The sequence below is a fragment of the Lagopus muta genome, chromosome 3 (genome assembly GCF_023343835.1).
Source record: "Lagopus muta isolate bLagMut1 chromosome 3, bLagMut1 primary, whole genome shotgun sequence".
In the NCBI taxonomy this organism is placed as follows: Eukaryota; Metazoa; Chordata; class Aves; order Galliformes; family Phasianidae; genus Lagopus; species Lagopus muta.
The window spans coordinates 21230160-21248716 of record NC_064435.1 but is presented as its reverse complement, the minus strand read 5'-3'; the positions used below and the strand labels follow the sequence as shown (position 1 = coordinate 21248716).

At 38.6% G+C, this 18557-nt stretch overlaps 1 protein-coding gene across 1 annotated transcript in view; it reads right to left on the bottom strand.

Moving 5' to 3' along the window:
• Nucleotides 1–424: 424 nt before the first annotated feature.
• RGS22 (regulator of G protein signaling 22) overlaps nt 425–18557 on the bottom strand; it is a 65340-nt gene continuing 47207 nt past the window's right edge. The window contains 7 exon segments of the mRNA XM_048940358.1: nt 425–5756; nt 8047–8157; nt 8927–9026; nt 10314–10406; nt 13593–13754; nt 15300–15479; nt 18370–18531. Coding sequence (XP_048796315.1) covers nt 5737–5756; nt 8047–8157; nt 8927–9026; nt 10314–10406; nt 13593–13754; nt 15300–15479; nt 18370–18531 — 828 coding nt within the window. The 3' untranslated portion in view covers nt 425–5736.

The window sequence follows — 18557 nt, the reverse complement described above, 5'->3', positions numbered from 1 at the left end:
TTAGGATGATCTTTGAACTGGAAGATATAGCTGGAAGATGAACACATATATCTCATAACTCATAACTCGCTGTTTTTAGATCAAGTATTCAGCTCATTAGCTTGAAAATACTAATCATTTATCATAGTCTTTAACGAGTGGCCCAACATATGCTGTTAATTACGACTTTCTCATTTGAAAGAAGAAAAAACAGGAAAAGTTAATTTTTTCTTTCATATGCTTTCTAGAGCCCAAAGAACTCCCGAAAAATGCACTTATTTTCTCTTCCCAGCAGCCGTGCAGACTTCTGCAAAGAGCCACATGTCTCAACAAAGAAAGCATAAGGACTCCATCCTCTGAAATGCGAATACAAAATGAATCATTTTAATGAAACAAAAGACATTCATTTTCAAAAAATTATACAGAAGCAACACAGTGGAAAACTTTATTAGGAAAAAAATGATGTACATCAAGCTTCAGTCCCATGTCATTATGACAGTAAAATAATTTACTGAAGTGTGGTAATTTATGCACATATGTATCTAGTGTAAATATATGCATACAAACACATGAATCAGTGGAGATTTTTTTAGATACATATACATACCTACACACATAAACACGTTTCCAAAATGGTTAAGGTGTACATTACTATAGAGATGTGACAGATATTATTCCCAAAATAGCTTTGTCAGGGATGAGTGCTGCTCAAACCAGTCAGGGCTAAGGGCTTACAAAACCAACACCGATCACTTGGGTTACAGCTGGGGTGAAATCGGATTGCTTGCCTACAGGTGAAAAATACAAAGTATGCTAAAAGCTGGTTGGTTGCATTTACTGAGCCACGGGCACCACAGACTATTTTAATGAACATTCCCAGTGACATCTCCATATTTGCTGGCTTTGACAGATGAGGAATATTGCACAAGCTATTGTGTGCCTGCACATTCCTTGAGTGTGATGCTGTGTTTTTTTTCTTGCCTTGTCATTTGTTTCATTTAACTTTCTCATTAGCGGCACAATTGGTTTGCTTTGTTAAAATCCCTTTTCTGAGAAGAGAGCGTTACTTTCTTTTTAAACTTCTTGCCAACAGAAGTTTTTCAAACGCATATGGTCCAGAGGAATCGTGTACAAGATCATTTTAAAGGAAAAAGAAATATCTCAAATTAAAAGCACAAATCCACTTACTACATTTGCTTTTGACTTGAAATGAAAAGCTAACATGAGAAGTACACATAGTTCATCAGCATACTGAACAAATACTTAACATACAAATAATTAACATGTGGAATAAGCAGTGTTGTTGTCAACACTTTCACATATGTTACTATGAAACTTAAATATATTAATTTAGTTAGAGAAATAGAGGAAAATCCAAGTAAATGCAGCCTGCGCTTGAGATAGAAGTCAGCTTGGCTAAATGAATATTAAAAATGAGAGAATCTCATCAATTTCCTTGATTGCATTTAACATATTATGACAGCTTAATGGGTCCTGCATAATTCCAATCTGCCCTTACACTCTGAGAAATCATTGCTTGGCGGAGAAGTATCCATTGTGGCCATTGTGTAAATGCTTTATTAAATCACCAGTAGAAATAAAATGTATGGGTTCATTAGAAGGTAGACAGAAAGTGTAGATTTCGGTGTTTTCTCTTAATCCAGCATGCAGGACTGACAGAACCTTGTTTGAAGGCCACATAATAGAAGGAAAAATAATAATAAAAAAAAAACTATATAGCAATACCATGTGGCTTCTGAATTGGGAACTACAATTTAGCCTATTAGACATGGATCTGTTCCAAAAGCACACATTCAAGCAATCATGCATGAAGGACTTAGAAACACAGATGTGAATTATAACTCTCTGAAATCCTGGGAATGTTCTAAATCAGACCATTAAAGGTAGGCTTGAACTGTGAGCACAGATCCAGATCTAAATTTTTTGTTCAAACTTTTGTTCAAACCTGTCCTTCCCTAACATTTTTAGAACTACTCTTGAATGTATTGAAACCAACAATGTTCTATAAGCTTAGAAAAGACACATACAGCCCCACCTTAGCTGTATTCAGGTGTGATTCACAATGACTGACTAAAAGCATTTCTATAAAAAGGCAGAAGCAAAAATCATCAGTTGAATGTAATGGGTCAGTTTGAAGAGGTCAAATTCAAGACAGACTGCTGCAGCTATGTTAGCACTGTGCACAGTGATCAGCTGGGCCTAGTATTTAACATTAGAAACATAAATAACAAAGATTATATTTTCTAAATTTGAGACAGAATTTTGATGCACCTGATCTATTTTCAATCATTTTTATATACACACACATAAAAAAAAGCTCAAGGTTTAACTAGAGTAGTAGAAGGCTGAGGCTGGACATCTCACAGTGTACAAGTGATAGAAAACAGATAAAAAATGTCCCCAGGTCTGTAATACTGTATGAGACCAAAGGCACAAACAGAGCTCAGTGTCTAAGACTGGTCCCATTGACAGTTCCCTAAGAACCAGTCACGAAGAAGAAAAGATGATGAGGGCTATGGAGGCACTGGCACAGCAGCATAGTACAGACACAAATGAGAAAGCATTCTGCTCCTTTCTAAATGCTCTGGTGACCACCACTGCCACCACACTGGAAAGCTACGGTAAGTATGCATGTCAATAACAGCATCCAGCACTGTTTGTCTTCAGGAATTCATCTCACAGTCTGATGCTTTGTGCCATGCTGTAGCAGGACAGAAGTCAAAGCAAAATGTATCGAGGCCCTTAAGCGGGTAGTCACAACTTACACTGATACCAGAAGTATTTCAGTGATCAGTTTCAAGACTGCACCATTTATGCTAAGCTGTGTCTGGCATGCAAAGACTGTAAAATATTTTAATAAACATGCCAGGTTTGATGAGAGAGAAGTGAAATACACAGTAATAGCATCTAAATGTAAATATTTATGAATCCAAATGATGGCCTAAAAAATTGCAAAATAGTTCCAATATGCTGCATTTCTTGGGAGTAAACAACAAAAGTCTGATTAGACTCTGTATTTTATTAGGTTCTGTATTTTGAACTCCACTAAAGCATAAAACCAAAATCATCCAGAAAAATTTCTACATTTGCAGGTTTCTAAAAATATAGCTGCTTTATTGTCTGTTCTGAGCAGAACTGTTCTCTACAGTGCTGTAGATTTCTAAAATTCCGTAGTATACATAGTTAAACTAAATGTAAGGAATACATTTTTATGTTTTAGAGGGAGAGGTGCTAGATTTACCAAGTGAAGCTTTTCTAGACCTTTAAAACTGCTGATCTCACTTTGCTGGTGGATCAGCAGCCTGACAGGGAGTGTATCTCAAGAATGAGACCAAAAGGCAATAGCTGTATAAGCAAGCTTTCTGATGCAACGTGGAGTGATTCTTTAGATCAAAGCCATTTAGTTTGTCCCTATACCTGGGCAGTTCCCAGGCTCTCTGCTGCAAGTGGTGGCACTCATTGTTTGACTCCCAGCAAAGATACTAAAAGCACCATTCTGTTTCAGATGTATCACTAAGAACAATAATGGGGTATCCAACTTTGCATGAGATCAGATTTGCATGAGATTATGATTCAGTAATGCAGAAAAGAAAGAGTCCTCCTCCTAGTATTTCCCTGCTCAGTGACTCTATTTTTTCTTTAAATATAAATGAGCATCATTATATGACACACATTTCTAGCATTACTAACAGATGTGATCATCCATGGTCTATAAATGTATACGCACATGTACGTGTGCATATTTATTTCAGTTAACATGGAGACATCTGCAAACTGGATTGAGGGCTATCATTTACTTGCAGAACTTTGAAATTCTGCTCACTCACTGAAGTACATGAAGTACATGAAAAACACAGTGTGTTTTTGATTATGTTTGTTTTTAAGTGATAGATGTGCATGGAACAAAGCATAGTAACTGACTAAGACAACAGTTTGTGCAGGGGGGTCTGGTAAATTTTCATTAACAATTATCTGGATGATAGTTTTAATTTTATAAGCATGATTCAAGTAAAATCTACCAGCATTTTTTACATGTTATTTAATGTGTCAAAATGCCATGAAGGCAAGGTTAGAACAAAACAGAAACTGACTGCCATGCTCCAGCATTTGATTGCATGCACTCGACTGACCACAGCAGCAGAAGGTGGCCATTCACATGTTTTTCTGACTGACATACATCACTGCATTTGTGGCATTTCATGATGATTCTTTGCCTTTCACATTAATGAGTGGTAGCCCACACAGCACCACATGTGCTCTGCTCACTGCAAGATGCCGCATTCCACTCTCCTCAGATGCACTGAGCGTTAAAGTTCAGTGCATCTGTGAAATTTGGGATAATTTGAAAAGCAGGAATAGGAATTTTACATTTTACTCCCTTCTTGTAGCTTCCACCCAATGAATCTTTCTCAGGTGATATCACATGAGCAAACAACACAAACACAGAAGGAACACGGATAAGCATGAAGCAAGCAGTTTCTGAACTGTGGGGAAGTAAGAACTGAATTGACGACATCCCTTATTCCTTCTTCGAGGCTGTGTGGGCAGGGGAGCTACAGCCATGAAAGTGCACATGGTCCTTCCCTGCCAGCCTCTCTAAAGAAACTTCTGATGACAATCCCATACAATACCAGACCATTGTGCTTGAAGAATGAAAAAGACTATCAGTGGACTTAAGCTGTCACTCCACGCTGAAGAGGAAAGCACTCATAAGTTGCCCTTAGCAGGATGATCTAAGAGCTCCAAGTGAAGGCCCTTGATTTCTGACAACTCATAGAGATTCCTTCTACTTGTCCAAGAGGCTGGGAATGGGAGCAGAAGACAATCCCATCCCTAACCAAAGGATAAGTTGATGGCAACTCAGCAAGCTGGAGCTCACTGATCTATCTTTTTCTTACACGCATTAGACGCATGTAGAGAAGACTAAAGCGAATGGCTTTGTGACTGTTGAATGATGTTTAAAATGGTCTGAACAGTCCTGTCCCTGCCTAGCGGTGAATTTTGCCTCTCCCCTTCTCTAACTCCCCAACATAAACTCTTCCCCAGTGTTTTTATAGCTCTTAAAGATTTAAAAGAAAAATAAGGGAGAACTAGTGAAGAGCTATGATTTCCTGAAATCTTCCAGTGTATAACACCATGGGAGGAATGACAGTTTATAAAAGTTACCAGTCAGATCAGTGTCCTGATGTGCTTTAAGACTTTCATGTGGATGAGGAGTCTGAAATGAGGCTGAAGTATACTTTGGATGGGAAATCAGGCTGGACTGCAAGCAAATTACAATAGGGTTTGATTTGAGGATGGTTCAGACGCCTGATGGATTATTTTTGATGAACATAAGTTGTATGAATCACAGTACTGAGACAATAGCGTGCTGAGACACTGCTTCACAGCTGTCAATTAATGCAGCGTTTTATTTTTTCATTAGATTAGGCACTGAAAAACTTGGCTTGCTTTCAAGATCTTTAGTACCATCATTGTTTTTACTGCGCATACTTCATGGAATCTTATTGATTTGAGCCTCAAGGTGTACTGTTAAGCAAATAAATGACACAAGAGTCAGTACCACAGTTATGTTGAAGAGGAATAGAGTGGAAGATGCTTCTTTTCTGCCCCTGACTACCCTCATGGTTCTTAATAATAATCCAAGTTGCTGGTTTTGCTCCAGAAGTACAAACCTTGCACACGTATAGTTTTGCATTTTGCACTCCTGCAGTGAGTATCTCTGCATTTTCTTCCTCAGCGGGATTTTAATCTGTCTGCAAAAGGTATAAGAGTGTGATTGCTGGATGGCATCCAGTTGAAATAGGCAGAACAATTATCCAACAAATGCAATCAAAAATTGTTAGAAAATATCTGAAAAACAAGGTGTGGTGGGTTGGACCTGGCTAGCAGTCTCCCACCCAGCTGCCCACTTACTCTGCATGACAAGGGGAGAAAATAGAAAGAACAAGAGAGAGTAATGTCATGGGTCAACATAAAGACAAGGAGACTACTAATCATTTACTGTTGCAGTCAAATTAGACTTGAAGTGGGAAAATTAATTTATTGCCTTTTAGAACAAATAATTAGTGATTTAGATAGTGGGAAATTAAAAAAAGTTTAAAAAAATTAAAAAAAGAAGAAGAAGAAGAAGAAAGAAACATTTCTGTATTTAGGGAAAGCACTTTCTCTCCTTTTTTCCCAAGCTCAAGTACTCCCGGCCCCTCTCTTCCCCTGCTTGTTACCATTACAGGTAAAACATAGACTCTTTGGTGAGGCAACGGCAGTGCAAGGGGGAAGCTGCAGTGTGTACATGGCAGTTTCTCTGCCCTCTTCACCATTCTCACTCTTTTCCTCTGCTCCATTGTGTGTTCTCCTCAGGTCGCCCCTCCATGAACTATAGAATCATAGAATCCCCCAGGTTGGAAAAGACCTCCAAGATCATCCAGTCCAACTGTCCACCTACCACCAATATTGCCCACTAAACCATGTTCCTTTGTGTCACAAAGCACTTCCTCCTCTTCCTTCTCCCCATCCTCTACTGACCTTGATGCTCCTTTTGCTGTTTTTCACTCTTTTTATTCTCTCCTCCACTTTTTGGCTTTGTTTGCCCATTCTTAAAGTTTGCCTCACAGAGCCACCAGCCTGGTGGGCTCAGGCCTGTGTTGGGCTCAGTAATGAGCCTGTCAAAATCAGTTGTGTCCAGCTAGAGCCGGTGTCTTAGCAGAGACCAGCCCTCCAACCCACTACCAAACCTTGCCATTTATATACAGTGCACAAGGCATGACTTTTTCTGTAACTAAGTGGAGAGGAGCTGTCAAAAGCAATGGTGGTCTTTTGTAGATATTTTGGCCCACATGCAAAGCAAACAGATCAATACATGGGTGAGAACTACCAGAGAGTCATGATGGAAAAGGAGGAAATGACTAAAAAGCTATTGAGCTATTGGGAAGAGGTATGGCATGCAAATTTCTAGTGGACTTGGAGAGCAGATTGTAATTGGAGCAAGTGGGAGAGACCTTCCAAACCTCCCACGACCTCTAGTTTCTCATTCCATTAGCCTGTACCACAGCCTGATATCTGTCAGCTGCGCCTTTCTCATGTTTATAAAATCAAAGTGGGCAAGGGATTGCTGGCAGGCCTGCAGAAAATACTGCAGTCACCTCCTAGGCCCCTTTGAAACTTTTGCCCAGCTGGAGGTTTCAACTACAGAGCAAAACTGAAGCCCCTGCACAAGGACTCCTCACGTTGGTATAACTTCAAATGAAGCAGAACTATAGCACAAAAATGCATCAAAGCATAAAACATAGTAATACCTGCAAATGTACATAAGGCTCAGTGCAACTGGATGAGTTTTACCTGCAGCTAGAGGAGGTGATGAGAGAGCAGAAAGAGAGTATTAGAAAGGAAAATGAATGATGTAGCTTTCTTCTTGAAGTGACACGCAGAAAGTGCTGCTAAGGAAAATTGTATTCAGCATTGGAAAATTTAGGAGGATGTGGAAAGGCTGGACACCAGTTGGCTTAAAATTGAAGCGAAGTACAGAAATAGACAACGGAGGAACAGAGAGGGAAGGGGAGTAACAGAATCAAGTTCTATTTTTTTTTTTAAGTCTATCTAATTTCAGTAAAGGCTTAAAAAGCTCTCTAGGGAATTCTCTGATCTTTTTCTAACAGATCTCTTTGCTATCCGATTACTTTCTCCCATTCTAATGTTTAATATGCTTCAGCAGAGATGATCTATTGCTAATTCTGCGTCAAGTCTTTTGCCAGCCTGCATCACTTTTTGCATCTATTTAAAATATTTTAACTGGAAAGCCAAGATAACCACACTTCAGAGATTGCCATTTTGGAAAAAAAAAATCTATCTGGCCAACATTAGCATCACTTGATATGGTTGCAGTAAAAATAATATTGCCTTCACATTGAGACTGTACAGCTTCAGATTTCAGTTAAACAAGATTTGGAATGGAATAGCTTACTACTAATGAATGTTAGCACGGAGCAGGAAAGCTAGCTTTTAAGAATCCAAATTTTAAAGCACACTTTCTAACTGTCTGGTACTCACTTTCTGTTTTTTGGGGAAGATCTGAGTGTTTCTTCAAAGTCACACTATTCTTTGGAGAAACTGTGGAATTTCCAGAGCTTTCAGGCTTTGGGAAGGACATAGACGAGGTACCTGTACATAAAAAGAAAATTAAAATGATATGAAATTGAATGTTTCAATATCACAGTGCTGTTTCTAGCCTTGCTGCTAAGTGGAGCTATTTAAAGAACAAACAGGTCATAATATCCTTGAGGAAGATAGTGAGTGGAAACTCACAGAAGCACAAGGTAATGTCTCATAGAAGCCCTGAAACTATACTGACAAACTGGTGATATAAAGTTCAATATCTATTGTATATAGGTTACTGAAGTACAAGAAGCTAGGAATGTGAAAATCCTATGTAACTCAAACAGTACTGCTGTGTCACAGTGCAGAATGAAGAAATGGCCAATATCCCCCTCGGCAGAACGGCCAGAGACAATGCTGGTACCATGCAACTTTCACTTTCCCCTTTTGTAGAAAACTTATCACTCAATGTGCTGCAGAAATCAAATATATAAGAGAGGCAGATACACCAAAGAAAAGCAAACAAAGCCCATATACTGAGAGAATTTCAGCTAAACACGTCCTCGAACTACAGAATCACAGAACTGTAGGGGTTGGAAGGGACATCCAGAGATCATCCAGTCCAACCTCCCTGCAGAGCAGGCTCACTGCAGCAGGCTGCACAGGTAAGCATCCAGGCAGGTCTTGAATATCTCCAGAGGAAGGGACTCCACAACCTCTCTGGGCAGCCTGTTCCAGTGCTCCATCACCCTCACCCTCACCATGAAGTTCTTTTGCATATTGGAGCAGAAGTTCATGTGCTCCAGTTTATGGCCATTTCCCTTTGCATTATAACCTGTAAATAATGATGAATTTTTCTCCAGATCTTCTTGCATTTTAAGCAGTACTCTCTCTTGCTCCAAAGCTTCTATGTACTTGGAATAGGACCAGGAAGCCTGCAAGAATCATTAAAAAAATCAGCATCCTAACCAAATCACTGATAGTTCACGGTCCATTTCAACAAAGAGATAAAGAACTTGTTTACGTTATGTCCCATTTGTTGAATAATCTCAGTTATTGAAAAGAGAACTCTTATCATTACAGTACTGGAATCATGTGAAAAATAATATAACTACAAATGAGCAGATTTCAAAACAGCATGAGATGCAATTTAACCAACTCTGACTTTCTTCTTCAGAAACTAAATACAGCAGACTTCTCCTTTCAAAGCTACAGCATTTAGTGCTTTTGAGGACTTCTTTTCATCTCCTTGATACATCCTTCTGATTTGCCATTTCTCAAATCACATCTCAAAACTCATTAGCCTCACCATTCTTTCTCCCTGCCCTGCCCAGCAGAATGATGTTACCCCTAGAAAAGAATTGTCCAGACCTGTCTCTTTTGAACAAATGTTGCTTTTTACAATGAAAGAAACACAGTTCGGGTTCCATGCAAACTTCAGGTCACTCTTCCAAATCAGAATGGGAACTGTACTGTTATTTCCTTACAACATGAAAAGTTTGGGGGCCATCTGCCATTTTGTGTCTTAGTAAAAACTTACAGCATAGATTCTCCATTATATTATGTCAGTGTCACTGTAGCTATGAATGATTAGTTCATATGTCCAAGTTGGAGTGCATATTCTTCACCTTTCTGCAATAAAATGACTGCTACCTTTTCACTACAGATTCGATGCATCATTAAATACATTCTGCAACAAGTACTATGTGGCTATTTTTTGTCTCGTTTTCTGTATAAATACCTGGATTTTTAAAATTAGTTCATCTTCATATTTTGATGCATGAGTAGAAATGGACTCAAATCTAAACCAAGTTTTTGCAAGCTATGGATTTGCCAAGTAATGAAAAATTTCTTATTCCAGACTTGAACTTCCATTCCTTCAACTTACCTTTAATAGATATTCTTTAAAATCCCCTTACCTAAAGATCTTAGTAAGTTCTATGTAATACTACTACTCAGAAACTAAGTCAGGAAGTCAGAAAGCTAGGAAGGAGGAGAGAAAAAGAAAAAGAAAAAAAAGAAGAAAATGAAAGAAAGAGGGAAAGAAAGAAGGAAGGAAGGGAGGGAGGGAGGGAGGGAGGGATAGTAGCAAACTTAAGAGTAGAAGAATAATTATTGAAGAACTATGTGATAATATTCTAAACCAAATCTACCTTCTCATTCTCCCAAGATCATTTAATCTCTCATGTGACTATATCTATAGCAACATGTTTATTATTCACCTGCCACTCATATCCATATCCATCTGAAAATGATGTTCTTCTTCTCTCCACATCAGCCTGATATTCCAGAGCACTGCTTGCCACTTCTTTACCCTGACAATAATAACTCCCAATTAGACCTAAAGCTAATGGACTAAAGTAAAAAGCAAACCTGAGGAAGCAAAATTTGTCATTCAAAATATGACAATATTATAAGCAGTAAAAAAAGCAGTATAATTTTTTACTATGAATATATTGTGGACAGTTTTGTAATGCTCAGTTTTATAATTCATCACCTTGTGCACAATGAAAAATATCAGGGATACCATTTTGTTAATAATTTTCTTTGCCCTAATCAAAGATTCCTGACCAGCATCTTCCTGCAGACTGCCTTCATTTCATATGTCCCCAAAAGATCTACAGAAGGACCAGAATCCTTCTTCTTTGCTACTAACGTGCCTCTTCCTTCCTCATCATCCCCACTGTCCAATAGCCCTGTCGTCTACGGTGCCCAGGCAGTGTGGTGCTTATATTCTCTCTCTCTCTGCAGGCTCACTGACACCTGTGGGACCCTCAGTTGTTAGAACAGGGAGGCCAAAGCCAGTATAGAATACTGTGCATACTAATATATATCGTTTATATTTGCTGTGTTTCTAAGTGTAAATGGTGAATTAAATGACTTCTTTAGTAATGCCTTCCATAATAAATCAGTGTTAGGGCAGTGTAAAAGACTGTAATGTTACACCCCTTACTAACAAATAAATTTACTACTGAAGTACTTTAAAAGAGATAGGAGTAGGTATGGTGAAGTGAAATAAATGTGAATGTTTTTAACCTTTCTCTGTTAAATGCAGAGAACTTATAGTGTCAGTTCATACTGTTTTGTATGCTTGACATCTAAAATCTAAAAAATCTGTTTTGAAGGTAAAGGGCAATTGTGCATGCAATGAATTACAAAAACTGGCACCAAGGCAGTCTGCAAAAAGTGAGTAATTGCATTTTTTTAAGTATGTGGCACGTGAGGTTAACAGAGGAACAAATCCACAGAAGGGCCAGAGATGAGCCTATATAGCTGTGACACATTAAGTGCAAATATGTGAAAAGGGAGAAGTAAATCATACACTCCCAAGGCACTGTCTTTTAAAGCAACTGTTTCAGCTCTATACTGAAGCAAACACACTGTGCCAAGTATCACAGCTTACTTTGCACCGTATCTACTCATTCCTGCCTTCCAGACAAACTGGAAGAGGTCTCTGCTGTACAGAGCATGGTTTCCCCAATTATCGGCCACGGCCCTGCACTGACACCACAGCCAGGAGGCCTTAAGCAACACCTAGCTCATACATACCAAGTCAGCACCCAGAAAAAATACTGTGATAGTCAAATAATACTGAATCATGCATCATTATTCAGTGAAAACCGCCTTGTCTGCCTATTTTTCCTTTATGCAGCATAAAGATCCAGCTGTCTTATCTGGTCAGTTCAGACAGCAACACAAACCCACAATAAATCAGCCACCTCAGGGATGAATTTTTGACAAAGGAAAAAGTAAAATTCCAGCTCAGGATGACACTTGTTCAGTTTGGCAGAAAACAAAAATGGCAAATTATATCTGAGGTGGAAAAATACAGTAAATACTATAAGAAAAAATATCATTTCTAATGCTCGCCAGAGGTGTCCTCTCCTTCAACATGAGCTTGGTGGGGAGGAGCAGGCACTGGATTTTGCAGGAGGTGGAAAAGGTTTCTGTCATGAACTTGGCCAAGTGGCTTTAGGAGCTTCCTGCAGTGCTCTGCCAGGGATATGGGATCAACCATCTGAGTTGCAGACTCAACTTATGTTGTCTTTTTCTCTCCTCTCCTCTCCTCTCCTCTCCTCTCCTCTCCTCTCCTCTCCTCTCCTCTCCTCTCCTCTCCTCTCCTCTCCTCTCCTCTCCTCTCCTCTCCTCTCCTCTCCTCTCCTCTCCTCTCCTCTCCTATGAAAAGCCTGTAAACTGTTTGCTGAGCTGCATGTCTGTTTCTAAAGTTTCTTACCAACTCAGAAGAGTAATTCACCTTTCTCATTTGTTCCCCATAAAAACTACATTTTTACCCTCCTGGCCAAGATTTGCTCTTTACTTCCTTGATCTTAATCAGAAATATTATAGACAGGCAACAAACAGATGGAAAAAATAAGTTTGTGAAAACACAAAAGTGTATTACATTGAAATATTGCATTCTTGCACTGTAAGTATTGCCAATGGCCTTGCCAGACATATCTGAATGAAGGCAGCGAGCTTTGGAGAAAGCAACATGAATTCTTGAATTGTAGACTTTACTTGACATTGCAGTGCCACTTTGAGTAGCAGTTCCCTGGCTCTCAGTGTTCATATACCTAAAAAGAAGATAACAATGTGTACCTGTTCCTACAGGCAGCAGATACATCTATCTGTCCAAGTATGTGGATATCACCGTGAGTAATGTCTCAACACACATTTACAAGGTATTTAAAATATGTAAATATCTTTTAATGGTGTTTATGAAGTTTGCAAGTTCAATAATTTCTCTGCCTCTGAAATGTTCTCCCCTCCACACTGGCCAATTAAATTTTGTAAAAAATAAGCTTTTGTAAAGCCTACAATCAGTAGCAAAAAATATACATAATAATAATAATAATAATAATAATAAAATTCAAAGAAAAACAAATTAACAAGTGCTATTACTGTAGGGATCCCAGTTCTGTTAATGCACTGACACTGCCTGGAAACTCATTGTGAACAGTCTTGCAATTTCACTGTCAAAGCTGAGAAATAAGAAAAGACAAAGAGTGCACAAAGCAACTAGCACATAAGTATTTTAAATAATAACATGCAGCCTTTTAAAATGCTCTTTCTCAACAATAAATGTGAAATCTTTTTGTTTAACTGCTTTTTTTTTTTCAGTAGTGACCCAGCAGGATTGTAAGCTCCAGAAAAGGGCAGTACACATGAAAGTGTAAGCAGGTTTGCAGTTATCCATCGTACTCGTGCATGTATTTTAAAGTCAGCCCTCTTTTCTGCTCTTCTCTTGGCACAAAAAAAATCACTAAAATACATTTTCTCCCCTACTTAATGGAAGTAGGATTCCACTGACTCATCTGCTTCAAGTTAAACATATGTATATACATGCATTGGCAGGATTTTGAACTAACCATCCTAAGACTATATTGCATGTAAAGCTTGAATTCTAACAAAAAGGTTTCGGTAGCTTTGGTTCAGGCTGAGAAACAGATATTTGTATTCCTACCCATTTGGTCTTGAAGCAGATTTTATTCAGCTCTCACCTGAAACTTCGTGAGACTTTCCTCTGATATTTTCCCTTCTTTTGTCTGCATCCGTTTTCCTTTTTTTCTCTCCAAGGCACGTAAAATTTTGTCACTAGGCAAACGGCTTCGAAACTCACAAAATTTTGGCCAAAATTTGAACAGCAGAGCAAAAATTGTCATCTGTGCAGAAAAAGAGAAAGTCAGCCTCGACTGTGCTAGGAAGTCAGAGTTCCCTGTAAAATAAAATGTAGTTTACCATGAGAATGAAATAACTATTTCTTTTTGAATACACAGCCTTGTTCCTCCTACGTACTATGTCCTGACATTTCAACCCAGCTTTGCTCGGCACATGCTTTTCATCAGTGTGTTTATTACTGGTGAGAAATCTTCCTAAAACACAGTTAAAAGGCACTTTCTTTTTTTTTTTTTGTTTAATATATTTCCCTAAACAATTGTTTACATTAATGAAAACATCTATCATTTTTTTACAAGTATTCTTGATAAAATATACACCAGTAGAATTTCTTTTGCACCACTGTACTGCTCAAGTATTTCAAATATTCAGTTCATTAGGGAGAGAGGTTTTTTCCTCCTTAAGAGAAAGGAAATACTTTTTTTGCCTCTGGAAAGACTCTTAAACCACATTACAGATCTATGAGCAAATCTTGGATAATTTTTAAATGATATAATCTCTCACAGGGTCTTTTTTGAACTAGAATAAGAAAAACAATTTTTACAGAGCAAACAGAGGGGCTCAGCGAATTCTGTTGCTGCGCGTACTGGGGCTCGCAGTTTTCATTTTATTTAGATCTTTAATTCTCATTCAGAAAGCTGGCTTCTAAGGAGTTGAGCAGCGTTTCACAGCTTCTAGCTCAAAGTACCTGAAAGTGACATTTGAGTCGCCATCATATTTGAGTCACAACTTTTTGGCCAAGTTCTTCCCTTGGTTTTATGCCTTCTTTTTGCTCTTTTTCTTTTTCTTTTTCTTTTTTTTTTTTTTTTTTTTTTTTTTTTTTTTTACACAGACTGAAATGAGTTTTATTTCTCTGAGGATTTTACTTGCCCTTTTCTCTGACAAACCATAGTTCGATCAAAATATTTTGTGGACTTACACTTGAGTTTTAAATGTGTTGCTGGAAATGTTATAGGAAGAGCTAGCTTTCTCGTTTTTAGAAGATATGTCATAGAAGTTAGTGGCAAGGAATAAGAAAATAAGGAGTCTGCACTAAGGGTTCGTAAATTGCTGCTCAGTCTGATTAGTGCACAGATCTGAGACAGAAAATTGTCTGCAGACTTTCAGTAATAAAGGGAAATATTCAGTAAGTTAAGCTTTGTGCTTTACTCACATCTGCATTTTTTTCATATTTCCATGAACAAATACTCTAAATTGCTTCTCTGGTATTAACTAAATGATAAAGAACGAGTGGCTCAAAAAATGAACAAAGTTCATTCATACTGACAGAGTGCCTACACAGACCTGGATACCACCTTTGTAGGATCAGCTAGCTGACAAAAATTGTCCAGCTTGTGTAGCAGCAAATAACTGAATCCTGTCTGTCATATTCACCAGACAGTCTTCACCGAACATGAGGACTGTAGTGCTCGACTTCATGTCCAGGCTTATATACAGAGTCAAAACAGTCACAGAAGCAATGAAGACTGTCCTTTAAATCAGCCACACAAACTCTAGCCATATCAGTTACAGAGATTCTCCCAGCTTCTTACCTGCGCCTCTCTAAAAATGTAAGGTCCTAGTTCTTTCCTGTGCTCCAAAATCTTCTGTGCTTGTTCAGTTGGGATGTCAATCTGCAAAGCTGGGGGTACGGTGGAATTGATAAAGCGATCAATAATAGTTGTGATCTTATTCTGGACTGTGGCATTGTCACAGTGAGAATGGCACAAATCCTGAAAGACAAAAAGCAGTACTTTCAGTCAACATAGAGAGAGATGCAAGACCCTTTGCAGGGGCCCACTGATCAAAGAGTAGCAGTCATACAAAAATAATTACACAGACAGATTCCTTCAGTGTGTAGGATGAAATTCTTATAGCAAATGTGCATGGTCACAGCCTTAGTTAAAACATGAATGAGACTTCTGGTTTGCAAATGCAGATATACAGCAGCCATTGATTTTAGGTGATAGTCTCTGACTGCACGTTCTGATGGCCAGTGTATTTTTTATCCTGCTCTCAATCTGAGTATATTACAGGCAAATAGGAGACTTTGCTGAAAAGAAAATCACACCTACAGGTGTGAAATGCACTGGTTTTCACAATGAGCTTGCTATGAATAGCACTGCAATAGTAACCGGGAAAAAAAAGAAGAAAAAAAAGACACACCAGCACTCTACAAACTCCAAAAACACAGAGGAATTATTTAGAGGGGTACAGGACATTACAACCAGGAATGTTGGCACAAGGGAGGACAATTTCAGCTACAAGTACAGCCTACCATTCATTGAAATCTTCTCATTTCCCCATTCTTTAAGATTTTCTAGTTTCCCAAAACATCAAGGTCTGAAATAATTCATGGCAGGATGGACAGAATACAAAACAAACCGGAACTTACAAAGGTAAGATCTTAAAGGGGCAATGGGGTTTTCTACCATTTTAATATGGTCCTATAATTTTGGTAAAGGCAAATGTAACTGTGTTTTCACACTCTGATGATGCTACCACTGGACTTTGACAGGAGAGAAAAGTCATTCAGCTTCCTTGAAACCCTGTGAAACTCATACTTTCCATCAAGATATTTCTATAACAATAGATTATTTCATGTATCTAGTAATGGCACAGTGAGCACTCTGGAGAATGTTCAGGAAGAGAGATCTCTAAATGAAGAATATGCATTTCGTTTTGGTAGAGAAGGCTGGCTATTTACTTTGTGCAGAAATTAAAAACAGGGCTTTTAACCAGAAATGTGGCATGTGGAAGAGCTGGTTTGTTTTATTATGGATACTTCTTAGTTTTATGAAGGAAAAAAGAATGATAACAGCTACAACAAAGAAAATACAGCAATACAAAAACATATTGAGTATATCCTAAGAATATATTATGGCTTTCTTTGCTCATCTAGCATAGCAGAAAAAGCAGAGCGCAGTAGTAAGTGGGAAGAAAAACAAGCCATAAGATATGAAGAGAAATGAGACACGAACATAGAGGAACAGATGGAAATGATCCACAGAGTTATATTTCATCACATTTGTTTTCCAAAAAAAAATGTATTTTTTGTTTGTCCCAGGATGTGCCGCCAGTCCATGGGTTACACGGAGCAATGCAGGCTGCGGCTCCCCAAGGGAGTTCTATCTCAACTGATGGCATGATAGGGCTCAGACAACACAAGCATGCACTATGCAGAGCACTGCCCACATCTTTGGCAATATTCCTCCAGTTCAGCCTGACCCACAACACTCCTACTACTCCAGCCCTTTGTTTCTATAAAGAGCATCAACTGCCAACTGTGACAAATCGCATGCATGTAGAAATATGGTTAGATTGTACTTTTTCTTGATAAGAAGACAAATAAAATTAACAAAAAAGAAGGAGAAGGGGGAGGATATAAAACAATGAAGGCTTTCTTCAGAAAACAGATCCACAAAAAAAAAGTTTAAACTACATTCCACATTTGCCGCAAGTTTCTCCATAGTCCAAGAATGAAGAGCAACAAATCTGAAAAAAACATCAGATATTCTGAGAATTCATGCCATCTACCTTCAGGTGCCTTAATGTCAAGCTCCTAGTCTAAACTGGTCTCCTGGTAACCAAGAGATAGCAGCACCTTCAGAGAGCATTTCAGCCTACAGTTCCTCATACTGAGGTCAGAGCCTCTGTGAGGACAGGATAATCGCCCTCTGGAAGCAGAGAAGCTGTAGCTTCTAAAAGAGACTCCAAATTCAAATGCCAGAACTAACCAGCAAAAATGCAGCCCTATGCCTGCAGCAGGATTCCCAAGTGCTACTGCAGCATCACCTGTGTTTACCTCCAAATTTCTGAGCACTTTAGCTAACCTCATGCTCCCAGACCACCCTGTTCAGGAGCCAAGAGAGGCTCTGCAATATCCCAAAGGCAAAATAAAAGAGGAACAAGGGAAAGATCCACGGTGCTCTTGAATTCAGTCCAGAGTGCTACTGAGAGGCTGCTGTGATTTAAAGTTTCACTCCAGAAGATTCTGATGGTGTGTTGCCTCACACTGCCACAATTGCACAATGAGGCATGTATATATATGGGAGAGAGGAAATCACTGCTGACTTTGGCCACCTCCTCAGCTGCAGTCAGATGCAACTGCACTGCGTGGAGTGCAAGGCAGCTGGCATTTGCATTTTACATGCAAGTTTTTGGTGTAGATACTATCTTTACAGTTGTACATTTGCTTGCGTTTAAAATTTCTCTCTGGTTGTTAAGGAACTACCAAACTCAGCAATAGTCTCTCTGTTTAACAATATTCAGCTGTAAAGAAAGAGTGAACATTTTAATGCTTTCATATTTTCTGGTTCTCAGAAGATGTATACCAAAATCAGGGCACTAGCTGGTTAACAGTATCCCTTAGGGGTTCAAGAGAATGTGAGAGTTTGAACAAGTAAAAGAAATACAGGCAAAATATATTCAAGTCATTAAAAAGCAATTACTCTGAAGGAACAAAACCAGTTGAACAGTGAATGAGGTTTTCCTATGAACAAGAAAATACGTAGAGATATTCTTGTTACAGTTTTCCAAATTAGTTTCCCCTAATTTGCAGTAACAGATGACATTTGCTTACAAACTGAATGGTAGTACCCTTGTGCCGCTTTACTACCGTACCTTATACTTCTGTACCTCTTGCCAAAAGAGCACTCCATTCTCCAGTAGGTCTCCTTTCAGTGACACAAAGCGTTGAAACTGATTTGCTGTCACTGGATCCAACAGCGCTTTGCGGAAAGCAATTATTTCACTGGATGAAGAAACCCTCTTGTTGTCCACATGCTGTCAAAAGAAGAAATAAATGCACC